The 19,102-nt window shown below is 49.9% G+C and overlaps 1 protein-coding gene across 5 annotated transcripts in view; it reads left to right on the top strand.

The window, feature by feature from the left end:
- SHMT1 (serine hydroxymethyltransferase 1) overlaps positions 1–19,102 on the top strand; it is a 35,032-nt gene that overhangs the window by 14,552 nt on the left and 1,378 nt on the right. For all 5 annotated transcript variants that reach the window (XM_058428977.1, XM_032178680.2, XM_058428978.1 and 2 more), the window contains exons 4-11: positions 1,248–1,363; positions 2,023–2,183; positions 8,828–8,909; positions 9,386–9,598; positions 12,716–12,832; positions 15,092–15,214; positions 17,665–17,781; positions 18,970–19,080. In XM_058428977.1, coding sequence (XP_058284960.1) covers positions 1,248–1,363; positions 2,023–2,183; positions 8,828–8,909; positions 9,386–9,598; positions 12,716–12,832; positions 15,092–15,214; positions 17,665–17,781; positions 18,970–19,080 — 1,040 coding nt within the window. The remainder of the gene's footprint in view (positions 1–1,247; positions 1,364–2,022; positions 2,184–8,827; positions 8,910–9,385; positions 9,599–12,715; positions 12,833–15,091; positions 15,215–17,664; positions 17,782–18,969; positions 19,081–19,102) is intronic.

Genomic DNA, 19,102 nt, shown 5'->3' with positions numbered 1-19,102 from the left:
CCAGCTGAAGTGCAGTGGTACAATCAAAGCTCACGGCAATCTCCAACTCCTGGGTTCAAGGGATCCTCCCACCTTAGCCTTCCAAGTAGCTAGGACTATAGGTGCAAGCCACTAAGCTCATTTTAAAAATTTTTTGTAGAGCTGAGATCTCACTATGTTGCCTAGCTGGTCTTGAACTCCTGGCCTCAAGCAGTTCTCCCACCTCAGCCTTTCAAATCTCAGATTACAGACATGAGCCATTGCATGTAGTTACTTTAAATTTTTTTTTTTTTTTTTTTTTGAGACGGAGTCTTGCTGGGATGCCCAGGCTGGAGTACAGTGGGGCGATCTCGGCTCACTGCAACCTCCACCTCCTGGGTTCAAGCGATTCTCCTGCCTCAGCCTCCCGAGCAGCTGGGATTACAGTCGCCCGCCACCACTCCCGGCTAATTTTTGTATTTTTAGTAGAGACGGGGTTTCACCATATTGGCCAGGCTGGTCTGGAACTCCTGACCTCCTGGGATTACAGGCATGAGCCACCGTGCCTGGCCTAAGCTTGACTACTTTAGGGACCTCATAAAAGTTGAATCATACAGTGCTTGTCTTTTGGTTACTGGTTTGTTTCACTTAGCATAATGTTCTCAGGCTCATCCCTGTTGTATTAATAGCATGTGATAGGATTTCTTTCCTTTTTTTTTTTCTTTTTCTTTTTCTTTCTTTCTTTTTTTTTTTTTTTTTTTTTTTGAGACAGGGTCCAGGCTGGAGTCCAGTGGCATGATCACAACTCACTGCAGCCTTTACCTCCTGGGCCCAAGTGAATCTTCCCTCCTCAGCCTCCCAGGTAGCTGGGACTATGGGCACACACCACAACGCCTGGCTAATTTTTGAAATTTTTTGTAGAGATGGGGGTATTGCTGTATTGCCTAGGCTGGTCTTGAACTGCTGGGCTCAAGCAATCCTCTTGCCTTGGCGCCTCAAAGTGCTGGGATTATAGGTGTGAGCCACCTCTCCTGGCCAAAACCCCCTCTTTTTATAGATGAGATACTTGCTCCAAGTTGCACAGCTGGTTTGGTCTCTTGACTATAGATTCCAGAGGCATTGGTGGAACACTTGATCATGCTGGCTTCAGCATCTGCATGTTAACAAGCTCTTCTCATTACTTCTCTCCACTTTAGTTTCACTGTCCCACCCCTAAGCTTCTTTGGCCTCTGTGAAGCACAGAGTTTCCCGGTCTGAGTGGATCTAAGTCTCCTGCTCTCCTCCCACAGATACTATGGCGGGACTGAGTTTATTGATGAACTGGAGACCCTCTGTCAGAAGAGAGCCCTGCAGGCCTATAAGCTGGACCCACAGTGCTGGGGGGTCAACGTCCAGCCCTACTCAGGTGATTGTCTCATCCATATGGCCCGGTGCAGCCTCTTCATGTGCATCCCCCAGGGCCGACATGCACCAAGAAGAGTCCTAAGAAGGACTGCCATAGGCCCAGCCCAGTGGCTCATGCCTGTAATCCCAGCACTTTGGGAGGCAGAGGCAGGCAAACCACCTGAGGCCGGGAGTTCAAGACCAGCCTGACCAACATGGAGAAACCCGGTCTCTACTAAAAATACAAAAATTAGCTGGGTATAGTGGCACATGCCTATAATCCCAGCTACTCAGAGGCTGAGGCAGGAGAATTGCTTGAACCCGGGATGCAGAGGTTGCGGTGAGCCGAGATCGTGCCATTGCACTCCAGCCTGGACAACAAGAGCGACACTCCATCTCAAAAAAAAAAAAAAAAAAAAAAAGAACTGCCATAAATAAAAGATAAGTCACACATCCCTCTGCATTGCCCTTGGGCTTCCAGCTCTGTACCCCCTCCTAGGAAGTGCCCTCTCTCTGAACTTCACCTCTCAAGGCTGGTGGTGAAGGGGCACCTCCTGGAGCTCAGGGAAGGCACGAGGCCTGTTCTCGCCACTCGGGTGAAGGCTTAGTGGCCAAGGTCCCGGATGCCGCGTGGTACCTCGGTTAGAAATAATCGTGTCTCCTCTGGTCCACTCATTTCAGGCTCCCCTGCAAACTTTGCTGTGTACACTGCCCTGGTGGAACCCCATGGGCGCATCATGGGCCTGGACCTGCCGGATGGGGGCCACCTGACCCATGGGTTCATGACAGACAAGAAGAAAATCTCTGCCACGTCCATCTTCTTTGAATCTATGCCCTATAAGGTAAGCATGTGTTTCTCTCCTAGCTTTTATTTCCTTGGGAAACCTCTGATGCTTGGCTGTGCCTGTAGGGATAAGTTTGGTTTATGTGTCACTACAGGAAGTCCCCACCTTGCACCGTTTTTAATTTCCTTGCCATGGGGACTCCTCAGACTTTCAGGACCCGCTGGGGCAGCTGGGATGGAGAGACGAGGGTCTGACCTGAGGCCACAGGGAAACCAGTGAGGGAGGCAACTACTGAGGAGAGTTCAGATGAGGCAGGGGCAGTGGCAACTCCTGGGAATAACAACCCTGGGGAATAGCAACCAGGTCACTACAGTTGGACCCCAGCAACAGCCACCACCTCCACAGCTCTGCCCTCTCCTGGTGACATCTCTGCTCGGAGCCCCTGTGGGCCAGCAGCAGCACAAGGATGCAGTAGCTACAGGGATGGCAACGTCCCCAGCTCCAGCACCAAAACCAGCAGCCTGGCGCCATCCACAGCTACAGTCCTCTATGGGCACATTAGGGCCAGCCCCTGCCTGTGTGTAGTGGCTACAGAGGAACAGACAGTGGTTTGACTTAGGACATTCAACTTTAGGATAGTGCAAAAGTGACATGCGTTATTAGCTGTACTTCAAGCCCCCCCAAACGACCATTCTGCTTTTCAGTTTCAGTACAGTATTCAGTAGATTACATGAGATAGTCAACAATGTATTATAAAATAAGCTTTGTGTTTAACTGTCTTGCCCAGTGTAGGGTACCACAGTGTTCTCAGCATGTTTAAGGTAGGCCAGGCTAGGTTGTGATGTTCAGTAGGTTAGGTATATTACATGCATTTTTGACTTTATGATATTTTCAGCTTAATGATGAGTTTATTGGAATGTAACCCCGTAAGTGGAGGAGCACCTGTACAGCTCAGGTGTACACCCCATTGCCATTGCCACCCCACTGCACATACCTGATAATGCAGCCAGCCCAGCAGTGGAACCAACACCATCAGAATCAGTGCCAAGGGCTGCCTCTAGGGTGTGCTGGGCCCCAGGCAAATATTTGTTTTGCCTGGGACCCTGTCTGTATAAACAGTTGGGTCAAAAAATGCCTGTAAGATGCGTGGGCTTATTCAGGCATGGTGATTTATCTATAAAGATGAAGGATAATGGGGAGAAGAGGTTACTTGCTTATTCTTTTAGTGTCCAGTGTTGGTGATTCTTTCTACTGTCCAGGAACCATCTTTTCATGTTCTTTATTAATAAATGTGCCATTCCTGCTTAGTTTCATGTTTGTTACCATGAAAAAAGGTAGCATTGCATCTTTCTGCTTGGCTGGCATTGCATGGTCTTGGGTGCATGCTCTCCGTGGTTCTGTGTGTACTCAGCCTTTGTCTCAGTGCTGGTGATTGCACGTGCGCTCTTTTTTGCAGTCATTTCTTTTCACAGAACGCCTAGGTGTTTGCAGTCACAGTTCTCCTCATTGGCCAAGGCCAGCCTTGAAGCTAGATTTTGAAACATGTCACAATAGTAACAAAATAGTTTGTCTTGGCTGGGCTCGGTGGCTCACGCCTGTAATCCCAGCACTTTGGGAAGCTGAGGTGGGCAGATCACCTGAGGTCAGGAGTTCGAGACCAGCCTGGCCAACATGTCTCTACTAAAAATACAAAAAATTCCCCGGGTGTGGTGGTGCACACCCATAGTTCCAGCTACTCAGGAGGCCGAGGCAGGATAATTGCTTGAACCTGGGAGGCGGAGGTTGCAGTGAGCCAAGATCGCTCCATTGCACTCCAGAGTGGGCAACAAGAGTGAAACTCCATCTCAAAATAAATAAATAAATAAAGGCCAGGCGCGGTTGCTCACGCTTGTAATCCCAGCACTTTGGGAGGCTGAGGCAAGCGGATCATGAGGTCAGGAGTTTGAGACCAGCCTGGCCAACACAGTGAAACCCCGTCTCTACTAAAAATACGTGGTGGTGCGCTCCTGTAATCCCAGCACTTTGGGAGGCCAAGGTGGGTGGATCATCCGAGGTCAGGAGTTCGAGACCAGCCTGGCCAACATGGTGAAACCCTTCTCTACTAAAAATACAGAAATTAGCCAGATGTGCTGGCGGGCACCTGTAATCCCAGCTACTCAGGAGGCTGAGGCAGGAGAACCACTTGAACCTGGGAGGCGGAGGTTGCAGTGAGCCTAGATTGCACCAGTGCACTCCAGCCTAGGTGACAGAGCAAGACTCCAACTCCAAAAAAAAAAGAAAGAATCTGCATCCCGCACCCAGTTCCCTCCAGCCACCCCCGTCTTTCATGTACATTGTGCAGGCTGCAGTCCTGTGGGTGCAGTGAGGGGACCCACCTCAGGATGGGCATGGAGAGGTGGGGCCTGGGACCCTGGCCAGCTTGGGCAGCAGGAGGTGCAGCTCACCCACTGTGGGGGTGATGTGAGTCCTGCCCTCAGTGGACAGGAGGAGGAGACAGACCTTATTGGCATTCACCAGCAGCCAGAGGCAGCTTACCTCCACCCCACCGGGCTGCAGAGTTGGAGGTCAGGGGGTGTCCCAGGGCCACTGCCCTGCCCAGCCTTCACCAGACCGCCTGCCTCCACCTTCAGCCCCAGCCCCCCTCCACAGCAAGAGCCCCACGCAGGGCCAGCCTAGAGCAACAGCAACATTAACCTTCTATTTTGTGTTTTTGGCCCATCCCCGCTGTAACTAGAGAAATCCTCCCTGTCCTTGGTCCTAAGTGACTGCTGGGGTCTCCTTCTTTATCCTCTGTGCACTGTGGACCCCATCTGCAGTTTATTATAAATGCCTGTGAATTCTAGGAGTTGTTCTGTTGTCTCATTTTCAAGATTAAAAAAAGAAAATAAAAACCTTTGAAAAACCCATTAAATTAAAAAGGGAGAAAGCAGCACAGGCTTTTTTTTCTTGTTTGGTAATTGTGGCTACACAAAAAATTTTAGAATTATGTCCATTTTTTTAATCTTTTTTTTTTTTTTTTTCCTTTTTGTGGAGAACAAGGTCTCACTGTGTTGCCCAGGCGGGTCTCAAACTCCTGGACTCAAGCTATCTTCCTGCCTCTGCCTCCCTAAGAGCTGGGATTACAGGCGTAAGCCACCATGCCCGGTGAATTACGTCCATTTTTACTGGACGTCAGCTGTTGATATTTCATTTCATAAAACAGTTTCTTTGCCAAATTCAGGTGACTGAGAAAGAACCACTCCCTTGAAGCAAAACACAGCAAACAAAACCACAAATCATCTTTCAGCTTGACTTTCTAGATGAGGTCTTGGTTCCCGAAACCTTGTGGCAAGCTTCTATAGTTGGGTTGGATTATAAGTGCCTTTTTTATTTGGAAAGAGTGACCACCAATCCTGAAACCTTTCACTCCAGATGTGCTGGTAGTTTCTGAGGGGGCCACCAAGGTAAGAGGAAGGAAGGTTGGGGCAGGGCCTTCAGAACAGGGAGCCTCTCTGCCCGTCACCTCTTCCCTGAGGCTTCTCAGATCCCAGAGCCCAGTTTTTCCTGTGGTGCACTCTGTGCTCTGCTGGTTATGTGTGCTTCCCTGTGACTTTTTTTTTTTTTTTTTTTTTTTTAAGACAGCATCTGGCTCTGTCTCCCAGCCTGGAGTGCAGTGGCTCTGTCTAGGCTCACTGCAACCTCTGCCTCCCGGGCTCAAGCGATCTTACCTCTTCAGCCTCCCGAGTAGCTGGGACTAGAGGCGCATGCCACCATGCCTGGCTAATTTTTGTATTTTTTGTGGAGACAAAGTTTTGCCATGTTGCCCAGGCTGGTCTTGAACTCCTGGGCTCAAGTGATCTGCCCAACTCAGCCTCCCAAAGTGCTGGTATTACAGACATGAGCCACCACATCTGGCTGACCCTTTTTTTTTTTGAGACAAAGTTTCGCTCTTGTCTCCCAGGCTGGAGTGCAGTGGCATGATCTCAGCTTACTACAACCTCTGCCTCCCAGGTTTAAGCGATTCTCCTCCCTCAGCTTCCCGAATCGCTGGGACTGCAGGTGTGTACCACCATGCCTGGCTAATTTTGTGTTTTTAGTAGAGGTGGGGTTTCACCATGTTGGCCAGGCTGGTCTCGAACTCCTGACCTCAGGTGATCTGACCCCCTCGGCCTCCCAAAGTGCTGGGATTACAGATGTGAGCCACCATGCCCGGCTGGCCCGTATGTTTACAGAAGTTTAATAAAATGAACTTCCTAAGAGATGTGTTGCCAGAAAAGAAAAATAAATTATTTTAAATTTTACATGAGATCTACAGTCTGTTTGGAATTGACTTCTTTTTTTTAAAACAAATTATATATAATTATGGGATGCACAGTGATATTATGATTTGTATATACAGTGTGGAATTATTGAATCAAGTTAACTAACATATCCCGCTCCCTAAATATTTATTATTTTTCTTCCTGTCTAACTGCAACTTTGTACCCTTTGCTCAGTATCTTTCCATTGTCCGCCACCCTGCAGTGACTGGTAACCACATTCTACCCTGCTTCTGTGAGTTTTATTTATTTATTTATTTTATTTTATTTATTTTTTTCAAGACGGAGTCTGACTTTGTCGCCCAGGCCAGAGTGCAGTGGCATCATCTCAACTCACTGCAACCTCTGCCTCCTGGGTTCAAGTGATTCTCCTGCCTCAGCCTCCCGAGTAGCTGGGATTACAGGCATACGCCACGACGCCTGGCTAATTTTTGTATGTTTAGTAGAGACGGGGTTTCACCATGTTGGCCAGGCTGGTCTCAAACTCCTGTCCTCAGGTGGTCCACCTGCCTCGGCCTCCCAAAATGCTGGAACTGCAGGCATGAGCCACCATGCCCAGCAGTTCGATTGTTTTAGATTTCACATAGAAGTAAGATCACATGGCCAGGTGTGGTGGCTCACACCTATAATCTCAGCACTTTGGTAGGTCGAAGTAGGAGGCTCACTTGAGTTCAGGAGTTCGAGACCAGCCTGGGCAACGTGGCGAAACCCCATCTCTACAAAAATATAAAAATTAGCCGGGTGTGGTGGCACTGCCTGTGGTCCCAGCTATTCAGGAGGCTGAGTGGGAGAATCGCTTGAGCCCGGGAGGTGGAGGTTGCAGTAAGCTGAGATGGTGCCACTGCACTCCAGCCTGAGTGACAGAGTGAGACTCTGTCTTAAAAAAGAAGTGAGATCATGCAGTATTTGTCTTTCTGAGCCTGGCCTATTTCACTTAGCATAAGGTCCTCCAAGTTCATCAGTGTTGTTGCAAATGACAGAATTTCTTTTTTCAGGCTGATTATTATTACATTGTGCATATATATATGTATGTGTCACATTTCCTTTGTCCATTCATCTATTGATGGACATGGGTTTATTCCGTAACTTGGCTATTGTGAATAGTGCTGCAGTGAACATGGGAGTGCACACGTCTCTTTGACATACGATTTCAAGTTCTTAGGATATAGATTCACAAGTGGGATTGCTGAATATGGAATTGATTTGTGTGGGTGAGGCAGGCATCCAGATAACATTTTTGTCCAAATGGATGCCCACTTGATCTAGTGCCATTGATTGAAAAGGTCATCCTCTCCCCATTGCACTGCAGCGTCACCATTGGCATGGCTCCAATGACCTGTGTTGCGTGTGGTTCTGCTTCTGGTTAAGCCAGATGCTCTGCCCTTCCACGAATGCATGCTGCCTTAATTACTATAATTTGTCAAGCATTTTGTGACACAAAATACACAACACAATGATGTTTTGTGTAAAGGTTTGGTATGTCTTTCCTTTTATGGTTTTTGTTACTTACATTTCATTTTCTATCTTTCTTGCTTTTATATACTTTTTGGTTTTCTTTTTCTTTGTTTTTTTTGAGATGGAGTCTTGCTCTATCGCCCAGGCTGGAGTGCTGGAGTGCAGTGGCATAATCTCGGCTCACTGCAAGCTCCGCCTCCCAGGTTCATGCTATTATCCTGCCTCAGCCTCCCAAGTAGCTGGGACTACAGGCGCCCGCCACCATGCCTGGCTAATTTTTTGTATTTTTAGTAGAGACGGGGTTTCACTGTGTTAGCCAGGATGGTCTCTATCTCCTGACCTCATGATCTGCCCGCCTCAGCCTCCCAAAGTGCTGGGATTACAGGTGTGAGCCACTGCACCCGGCCCCTACTTTTTGTTTTTCAATGCTGTATCCAGTGACCTTGCTAAATTTGCTTATTCTAACAGTTGGCCCCTAGCATCTTGATTTTCTAGGTATATTATGTTGTCTGTGTGTAATGTCAGTTTGTAAATTTCTTCTTTCCTAATCGTTATGCCTTTTGTTTCTTTTTCTTGCCTCATTATACTTGGAATAGAAGTGGTATTAGCAGGCATTTTGGTCTTGTTCCTGAAGGTAACCGTTTTGGTTTACATTGTGTGGTCCCGTCACATTTGTTTCAATCTGCAGGTGGTTTTTGGTTCCTTCTCAGGGGGTAGTGCCCCGGTAGCAGGGCTCACTACAACCCTGGGACTCCTCAGGGACTCCTGGGTCTGTGAGCCATACTTGGTTGAGCAGACTGAACACACCAGTATCCTGTTTCACCCTCAAGTCCTCATCTAGGACATCATTCCTCTTGTCATGGCGGGTGGAGCGAGTTCAAGTGGGAGGACAGGAGGCAGGTGTGGCTGGAGGAAGCAGCCTGAACCTGCCTCCCTGACATTCCACAGGTGAACCCAGACACTGGCTACATCAACTATGACCAGCTGGAGGAGAACGCACGCCTCTTCCACCCGAAGCTGATCATCGCAGGTGATGCGCGGGGTGGAAAGTGACCTTGTTCACCAGTAGCCTGGTGCCTCTTACAGAATGAGGATGGAAAGATGTTCCCACCCTGTTGAGCCCACTGCTAGTTTCTGCCCTGGATAACTGAGTTTCTGGGGTCCACATATATTAGTTTCTTTCAGGATACAGATGTGTGTTTGCTGCTTTTTGTGCTATGTAGATTAAGATCTGAGACTGTTCTCAGAGAAGCATCTAGAGATGTCAGGCCCTGACTGGGCTGGCAGTAGTAGTTGGGGCCATCTCAACCACCAAGACGTTGAAGAGTTAGAGTGGTTGTCTTTAGCACAGAGGTGCTTTTTGAGGGCATTCTCCATTTTTGCTCTAAGATTTTAGGGGAAGAAATCTCTGGGCTTTCAGATCTGCATATCTAGAGGCCACTGTGAAGCCAACTCAGCTGGCCCATGGACATCTCTGATGCAGCTGTGTCACCTTTCCTGTCTCAGGAACCAGCTGCTACTCCCGAAACCTGGACTATGCCTGGCTACGGAAGATTGCAGATGAGAACGGGGCGTATCTCATGGCGGACATGGCTCACATCAGCGGACTGGTGGCGGCTGGCGTGGTGCCCTCCCCATTTGAACACTGCCACGTGGTGACCACTACCACTCACAAGACCCTGCGAGGCTGCCGAGCTGGCATGATCTTCTACAGGAAAGGTGTGCTCCCGAATGTTGGGTACAGACGGGTACCATGGTTTACATTTCTCCCGTGGGGGTTCAGATTCAGTTGAGGGAGCTGGGAAAAACTCTGACCTGGGATCCTTGGAAAATATTAAGATCCCAGTCCCTTAAAGAGCTGCTTAGGAAGGAGCAGTGAGGCTTTACAGAAAGGATTCCCGGCCAAGTGCAGTGGCTCGCGCCTGTAATCCCAGCACTTTGGGAGGCCGAGGCGGGCAGATCACGAGGTCAAGAGATCAAGGCCTTCCTGGCTAACACGGTGAAACCTCGTCTCTACTAAAAACACAAAAAATTAGCCGGGTGTGGTGGTGGGCACCTGTAGTCCCAGCTACTCGGGAGGCGAAGGCAGGAGAATGACATGAACCCGGGAGGTGGAGCTTGCAGTGAGCCGAGATTGTGCCACTGTACTCCAGCCTGGGCGACACAGCGAGACTCCGTCTCAAAAAAGAAAAAAAAGGAATCCCCAGAAGGAGACCGTCAGCCACACAGCTCCTGCTTCACTTTTGTGCATCCAGGTCCTAGGAACACAGGAGGGGGATCAGCAACCACTATGTGTTAGGATGGTGCTGGTCACTGAACTCGAGAGGCAGGTGTTTGAATGAAAGGAGGGTGCATGGCTGGCTGGGGGCTACTGGGAGGCCTCACAAGGCTACATTATTCTGGTGAACTTATAGTGGTCCGTCACGTTTCTCCAAGAGAAAGACTCATAGTAGTCAAACTAGAAGACGTGGATGTATAAACATTAATATCATTTTAGTGAAGGTTTTTCTTTCCATTACCTTATAACCTACCCCTAGGCACTCCCCTTATTTTCGAATTCCCATACCTGGGAAAGCTTGTTAGTGGTCAGGTCATCATTTAGCCTGTGGTGAGACCTGATGCGCCAACTTTGCATCAGCAGAGACACCAGCCCTCTGGTGACTACATTACTCTTACCTGATGCAGGGTCTTCTTGCCCAGCCCCTGGCTGGGACTAGACACAGCCACATGCCCCCTCAGCTTCTCAGCACCCCGTTGCCTCTCTGCTCCTCCAAGGACCGTTTTTAGCTGTGCTGATGTTTCTGAGGCAGGTAGCCATTCCCACCCGCCCAGGAGACATTTGGTTTTTTCCCCCACTGTGTGTTGATGTGATTCATTTCATCCAGTGCTGAGGGAGTTTGGAGCCAGCCTATCAGAGCAAATACTGGCTCTGCCACACACCCACTGTATGACTTTAGGGCTAGTTGTACAGCCTTTCTGTTCCTCATTTCCTCACCTCTAGAGTGGGGACTGTAATAATAGTACCTGTCCCTTTGGACTGCTGTTTTGAGGATTAAATGAATTTATGTAAAGTGATTAGAGCAGTTCTTGGCTCACTAGAAGCTCTAGATAGATGTTAATTGTTACCGATTATGACTGAATAGTAGCTATTATTGATGGTTAACTTTTTCTCAGAAAGCAACCTTATTCTCCATATTTAGCCACATGAGCATTGTCTCCTTCAACGCATCTTGGAGACTCTTTAAATTTTATTTTTGGGGACAGGGTCTCACTCTGTCACTCAGGCTGCAGTGCAGTAGTGCAATCAAAGCTCACTGCAACTTCAACTTCCTGGGCCCAAGCAATCCTCCTACCTCACCCTCCCGCGTAGCTGGGACCACAGGTACGCGCCACCATGCCTGGCTAATTTTTAAATTTTTCTGTGGACATGGGTTCTCTCTTTGTTACTCATGCTGGTCTTGAACTCCTGGGTTCAAGTGATCCTCCCACCTCTGCCTCCCAAAGTGCTGGGATTATTACATGGACACTTTTTTTGTTTTTCCTCGGAGATGGAGTTTTGCTCTTGTCGCCCAGGCTGGAGTGCAGTGGTGCAATCTCGGCTCGCTGCAACCTCCGTCTCCCGGGTTCAACCCGTTCTCCTGCTTCAGCCTCCCGAGTAGCTGGAATTACAGGTGCCCACCACCACGCCCAGCTAATTTTTTTTTTTTTTTTTTTTTTGAGAGGGAGTTTCGCGCATGTTGCCCAGGCTGGAGTGCAATGGCGTGATCTCAGCTCACCGCAACCTCCGCCTCCCAGGTTCAAACGATTCTCCTGCCTCAGCCTCCCTAGTAGATGGGATTACAGGCATGTGCCATCACGCCCGGCTAATTTTGCATTTTTAGTAGAGACGGGGTTTTCCATGTTGGTCAGGCTGGTCTTGAACTCCCGACCTCAGGAGATCTGCCCGCCTCGGCCTCCCAAAGTGCTGGGATTACAGGCATGAGCTACCATGCCCGGCACGCCCAGCTAATTTTTGTATTATTAGTAGAGACAGGGTTTCACTATGTTGACCAGGCTGGTCTTGAACTCCTGACCTTAACTGATCCACCTGCCTCAGCCTCCCAAAGTGCTGGGATTACAGGTGTAAGCCACCGCGCCCAGCCACATGGACATTTCTTTAAGGAAAGATGTCCAGGGCAAATTCTTGAATTCTTGGTTACAATGTTAGTGGAGGGAAATTTCTGTCCTTTTTTTTTTTTTGAGACAGAGTGTCACTCTGTCACCCAGGCTGGAGTGCAGTGGCACGATCTTGGCTCACTGCAACCTCTGCCTCCCAGGTTCAAGCAATTCTGCCTCAGCCTCCCGAGTAGCTGGGACTACAGGTGCACACCACCATGCCCGGCTAATTTTTGTATTTTTAGTAGAGACAGGGTTTCACCATGTTGGTCAGACTAGTCTCAAACTCCTGACCTCGTGATCCGCCTGCCTTGGCCTCCCAAAGTGCTGGGATTACAGGTGTGAGCCACCGCGTCCAGCCTGTCCTTTCATTTTTAAGGCCTTGTTCTAGTTGTGTTAAGAAGAGATGCCATCAGAGGAGGCAGGTGGACAGCTGAGGTGCTGAAACCAGCATTCCAGCCAGAGTCATCCATGATGTCCTCGTTTCCAAAAAATAAGGATGCTGGTCTACCCTCAGGAGACAAGGGACCCCTCTGTTCCACTGCGTTACAAACCAGTTCTCCATGCCAGGATAAAGGCCAGGCTTGTGCTTGATACTTCCCTGGCCAGTCTAGGTTTGAGCCTAAAAAAAAAAGAGGGGACAGCCCGTATGATCCCATTGTGATGTTTTTCTTCCTCCAGGAGTGAAAAGTGTGGATCCCAAGACTGGCAAAGAGATTCTGTACAACCTGGAGTCTCTTATCAATTCTGCTGTGTTCCCTGGCCTGCAGGGAGGTCCCCACAACCACGCCATTGCTGGTAAAACATCATCTGCCTCTGCTCATCCTGTGGCCCCTAATTCCCATCTCACCTGTCCTCCAAAATCATGTGCCAGGACTTCCACGCTGGGGAAAAAGCTGGAGGGCTGTCTCTGTCCAGGAGATGCTAACACAGAGTAGGGCATGGTTGAGAGTGGCCTAAGGTAGGGACAGTAGGGAATGGCGTCCATGCCACGTGTACGGCCACCCAGAGGCAAACCTGTGGGTCAGGCCGAGTTTTGTAAAGTACATGGCGCCCTCTTAGGGAAGGAATCTGAAAATTAGGAGAGGGCAAAGCACAGGTGAGAGAGATTGGGGTCCAGACCCTGCAGGATGAGCCCCCTTGCCCTTGATGGACCTGGCCTATGGTGGTGGAGGCCCCTGTGTGTGACCCTCACACCCTGCACCAGTGCCACATCAGTGACCCCTGAGTCAGATTCCATGCCTGCCCAGCAGGTTCTCATTGACTTGTTCTTTGTCTCTTTATACAAGTAGCTTAGGACATTTGTGATGACTCAAGAGTTATCCCACTGCCTTCATGGAACAAGGACATTGGTAGAACTCATTCCCGCTAAGGGGCTCAGGAGGAAGGTGTAGCTTCTCAGTCAGGAGACGCACGAGCACTTTTAGAGAGGAACCTGGGGACAACAGCGATTGGGAGATATTAGGCATAAAGGGTGGAAAGAGCTGGGATCCCGGGTGTGTTCTCATGTTCTCCCATCACACCTACACACTTGGCACCCATGGCTGCTTCAACTCTGGGATGCAGGGATCACCCCATCCCCAGCTGCTCTGGACGCCCTTTCCAGTTGTTTTCACAAGTATTGATTGGAGGCTCTGTGCAGGACGCAGGCCCGTGGGTTCTCCTTGTCCTCCATTCTCTGTGTCCCTTGAAGCAGCCCTCAGGACTGAATGCGAGATACCAGATGAGTCTGAATGGTGCAGGGTAGGACGAAGGCTGCACCTCCTACCTGCGCTCTGACCTTAGAGAGCTGCATAATCTGACATCAGAGCATTGGCTCTTAGGGCTGCTAAGTAATCATTTTCACACATCAAGATTAAAAAGGATGTAAAATCCACCTTGCTTAACAGCTTTGGTATGGTAATGTTAGCACAGAACTTCCATGCTTAGGGAAAGGTTACCTCAACAGCAGTTCCTCAGAGAGAAGCATATCAGCTGGGTGCGGTGGCTCATGCCTATAATCCCAGCACTTTGGGAGGCTGAGGCGGGTGGGTCACTTGAGCCCAGGAGTTTGAGACCAGCCTGGCCAACATGGAGAAAGCCCATCTCTACCAAAAATATAAAAAATTAGCCAGGCGTGGCCAGGCGCAGTGGCTCACACCTGTAGTCCCAGCACTTTGGGAGGCTGAGATGGACGGATCACTTGAGGTCAGGAGTTCCAGACCAGCCTGGCCAACATACAGTGAAACCCTGTCTCCACTAAAAAATACAAAAATTAGCTGGACGTGGTGGCACGTGCCTGTAGTCCCAGCTACTTGGGAAGCTGAGGCAGGAGAATCACTTGAACCCAGGAGGCGGAGGTTGCAGTGAGCCGAGATCGTGCCACTGCACTCCAGCCTCAGCAACAGAGCGAGACTCCATCTCTTAAAAAAAGTTAGCCAGGTGTGTTAGGACACACCTGTAGTCCCACCTACTTGGGAGACTGAGATGGGAGGATCATCTGAGCCCTGAACGTCAAGGCTGCAGTGAAATGTGATCACACCACTGTACTGCAGCCTGGGCAATGGGAGTGAAACCCTGTCTCAAAAAATATAAAAATTTTTTTTGGCTGGGCACGGTGCGCATGCCTGTAATCCCAGCACTTGGGGAGGCCAAGGCAGGCGGATCACTTGAGGTCAGGAGTTCAAGACCAGCCTGGCCAATATAGTGAAACCCTGCCTCTACTAAAAATACCAACAAAAATTAGCTGGGCATGGTGGCATGTGCCTGTAGTCCCAGCTGTTCGGGAGGCTGAGGCAGCAGAATCACTTGAACTTGGGAGGCAGAGGTTGCAGTGAGCCGAGATCATACCACTGCACTCCAGCCTGGGCAACAAGAGTGAAACTCCATCTCAAAAAAATAATAATAATAAATAATTTTTTTAAATATATCATTTTGGAGGAAAATGTAATCCAACCCAAAAGCAAGGGGTGACGTTGAGAAGCAAGGAAGCTTGAATAAAAACAGGAATGTTGTTTGACTCATCATCTGTGTGTGATTCTATCCTAGCCTCCTGACCCATTGTCTCTTCCTGTCCAGGGGTTGCTGTGGCACTGAAGCAAGCTATGACTCTGGAATTTAAAGTTTATCAACACCAGGTGGTGGCCAACTGCAGGGCTCTGTCTGAGGCACTGACGGAGCTGGGCTACAAAATAGTCACAGGTACAGACACAGATGGTGTTCGGCAGGCCTGTTCTTGTGGTTGCATTAAGGCTTGCTTCTCAGTTTGTGCAACCAGGATGTGGCCCAGGCTCTGCTGCAGCAGCTGCAATGACTGGGGCCCACCTTGGGAGGAGGTCAGCCTCGCCTCCAGCTGGAAAGCCTCCCCCTGCCTCAGACCAGCGAGCCGTCCCCTGGGGTGAGCCACAGATGATGGGAATAGTAGTTGCCATTGGTCACCAGCATAAGGACTGCTTGTCCTCAGAACAGCTTTGCAGGAGGATGACCTGAGGCTCAACTGAGAGGTTGGGCTGTAGTGGTCACACACCTGGTAGGTGGCAGAGCCAGGACTGTGTGGTGATGCCTTGCACTGTGCCATGGGAGTGTCTTCTCTCACCCCGCTGAGCTGAGGGTGCAGGGGCTCTCCCCTCCCAGTTTGCTGCATGTTCCTGGGAAGTTGGCTTGCTATAGCCATGTTTGCTTGGATCTGTACATTCTGGAGCTGATGGGCTGTGAATGAGATGGACTTCCCAGGTCAGGGCCCCACTCTGGGGTGCCATCCACCTCACAGTCACAGCAGCTTTCCACGGGGAGAACGCATTTTTTTGGCAGGCAGCATACTCAGTCCTCCTGAGGAAGGGCGATTTTATACCTAGTCCCACAAGACTGCCGATTGTGCTAGCAGTGGTGTGGTCCAGGAATATGGGTCCTGCTGTGTGTAGACCCGAGTGCCCACTCTCTGCACCGTGTCCTTTGCCCTTTACAGGGATTACAGGCCCTCTGGTCTAAGGAGTGGGACTCCCACCCAATCCTGCATGTGTGGCAGTGCCTGAGAAGGCCGGGCCAGTGCTGTCTCCTCAGCAGTACCAGCCGCATCCTCTTTTATGTTCTACTTCACTTACTTTCTGTTCTCCCTTCATCCTCCATGTCTTCAAATAATAAAGCTCAAGAAGCCCTCGTGCGGACTGCTTTGGCTCAGGAGTCCCCAACCTCCAGGCCACGGACTAGTACTGGTTTGTGGTCTGTTAGGAACCCGGCCGCACAGCAGGAAGTGAGCTGGGCCCAGAGCATTGCCACCTGAGCTCCGCCTCCTGTCAGATCAGTGGCAGCATTAGATTCTTATAGGAGCTGAACCCTGTTTTGAACTGCACATGTGAGGGATCCAGGTTGGGCCTAGACACTTTCGAGAAACTATCTTTTTTTCCTTCTGATTATACCTGCATCCTTATGAGAATCTAATGCCCGATGATTTGAAGTGGAAGTTTCATCCCAAAACCATCCCCCGATGCCATCCGTGGAAAAACTGTCTTCCACATAACCAGTTCCTGGTGCCAAAAAGGCTGGGGACCACTGCTTTAGGTCCCTGTTTCTTAAACTTGGATGTGCACACCACCCCTGGGGCTGTTGGTGCAATGCAGATTCTGACCAGGCCTTGGGTGATGCTGGTCTGGGAGCCAACCTTGGAGTTGTGAGGGTTTAGGCCATAGTCCCTGTCACCATGGGCATCTCATGGCATGGACCTGCCCCCTCCCTGGTGACTTTGTCATTGTCACTCTGCCATCTGAGGACCCAATGCACACGGTTGAAACAGATATTGCTTGCGAATGCCCTCTTTGGTGCCTGGTGCTATGAGAAGCACTATGTCCAGTATCTTACTTAAACCTCATGACAGCCCTGTGAATTATTGGTCTTTTTGTTACAAATGGGCATCTGAGGTTTCACAATGTTGAGCTGCCTGCCTAAAGCCACACGGCAAGTGGGTGGGCACAGCTGGGGGGCTGCAAAGCCAAGCTGGAGCCCTAGCTCACCTGCATCTTGAAAGGGATCCCCGCAACACAGCCCAGAAGCAGAGGCCCTAGTGCTGTCAGCACCCAAGGCAATACCCCAGCTTAATGAAGGTTCAAAGTGGAAGGATCCTCCTGTGTGACCTCGGGCCAGGTCCAGAAAACTCTGTTAGCCTTGCTGTTGTCACCTTACCACTTTGATAATACCATCAGCCTCACGGGATGCGGGAAAAACCTACCACAGGCTGCCTTGTCTGGCACCTAATGTGCTCTGTGAGCATGCCCCTTACTCCCCAAAGTAAATTGAACCACTGCCCAATACTCGTGCTGCCTTCGGGGGAGCCTTTACCATCAATGTTAGGGAATTACCCAAGCAACTTGTCAGAGAAAACAAGCCAGGAGCAGCCTGAGGAAGCTGTCCCTTCCCCATGGGAGTGTCAGGCCCTCTGCTGTATGATCAGTTACCCCTTTCAAAAGTGCTCTGTCCTTCCTTTCACATTCTTAGGCACAGGCATCTCTCGTGGGGATTAGAATCCCAGGCCATGTGGTGGGGGTGCTCACCTTCCTGACCTCATCTGCTTTGGCCACCTTCGTCCTCGCCTTCATTTCTCAGATTCCTTCACGGCATAGAATTAGCCTACATTTCTATGTGTCCAACTTTGTTTCCAGGTGGTTCTGACAACCATTTGATCCTCGTGGATCTCCGTTCCAAAGGCACAGATGGTGGAAGGGCTGAGAAGGTGCTAGAAGCCTGTTCTATTGCCTGCAACAAGAACACCTGTCCAGGTGAGACTCATCCTTGCCTTCTCCTTCACTCCTCTCCCATCTGCATTTCTTCTGGCCAAAGTTGTAGCTGATGAAGATATTGGCTCTGGGGACAGACCTCAGATAAAAACTGGAGTAGGGGCTGGGCACGGTGGCCTGTAATCCCAGCACTTTGGGAGGCCGAGGCAGGCGGATCACTTGAGGTCAGGAATCCGAGACCAGCCTGGCCAAAATGTTAAAAACCTGTCTCTACTAAAAATAGAAAAATTAGCTGGGCATGGTGGTGCATGCCCGTAATCCCAGCTACTCAGGAGGCTGAGGCAGAAGAGTCACTTGAACCCGGGAGGCAGAGGTTGCAGTGAGTGGACATTGTACCACTGCACTCCAGCCTGGGCAACAGAATGAGACTCTGTCTAAAAAAAAAACAAAAAAAAAAAACTGGGCTGGGCGCAGTGATTCACACCTGTAATCCCAGCACTTTGGGAGGCCGAGGTAGGTGGATCACGAGGTCAGGAGATTGAGAAGGCTAACGCGGTGAAACCCCATCTCTACTAAAAATGCCGTGGTGGCACGCACCACAGTCCTAGCTACTCAGGAGGCTGAGGCAGAAGAATCGCTTGAACCCAGGAGGCAGAGGCTGCACTGAGCCGAGATCGCGCCATTGCACTCCAGCTTAGGCGACAGAGTGAGACTCCGTCTCAAAAAAACAAAAACAAACAAGGGACCATACCTTGGCTGTCTCTTGGCTGTGCCTTTGTACTTGGCCCTGCCAGGGAGCAGATTGATGTAGAGCTGTTGGAGGTGGTACATTCATTAGATGAGGGAGGTCAGGGCCTCTGGAATCCAGAGGCTGCATTTCTCTGTGGGTACCCGTTAACAAAATATTGATGACGCATCTCAGACCCAGACAGATGTTACTCTCATTTTTAGGAGCAAGGGGCAAATCAGACCACTTTGTATGCTAGTAATTAACTCAGAGTGGCCAAAACGTGGTTGTGCCTCCTTGTGCCTTGGTTTCTACTTTAGTTTCTGAATCAATTGTACTCCTTGCTAGAGACAGCCAGTATCCTCAGGCCAGTTCTCTTTTGCCCACATGTCCCTTTTTAAATGCACCACCATCACAGTGGTGACAATGTGACTTAGGGACAGAGCCCCGTTTATCTTGTAGGTGACAGATGACTTAGGGACAGAGCCCCGTTTATCTTGTAGGTGACAGAAGCGCTCTGCGGCCCAGTGGACTGCGGCTGGGGACCCCAGCACTGACGTCCCGCGGACTTTTGGAAAAAGACTTCCAAAAAGTAGCCCACTTTATTCACAGAGGTAAGGATAACATTTTGGAAGT

The sequence above is a fragment of the Hylobates moloch genome, unplaced genomic scaffold (assembly GCF_009828535.3).
Source record: "Hylobates moloch isolate HMO894 unplaced genomic scaffold, HMol_V3 SCAFFOLD_15, whole genome shotgun sequence".
In the NCBI taxonomy this organism is placed as follows: Eukaryota; Metazoa; Chordata; class Mammalia; order Primates; family Hylobatidae; genus Hylobates; species Hylobates moloch.
This window is presented reverse-complemented; position numbering and strand designations above follow the sequence as displayed.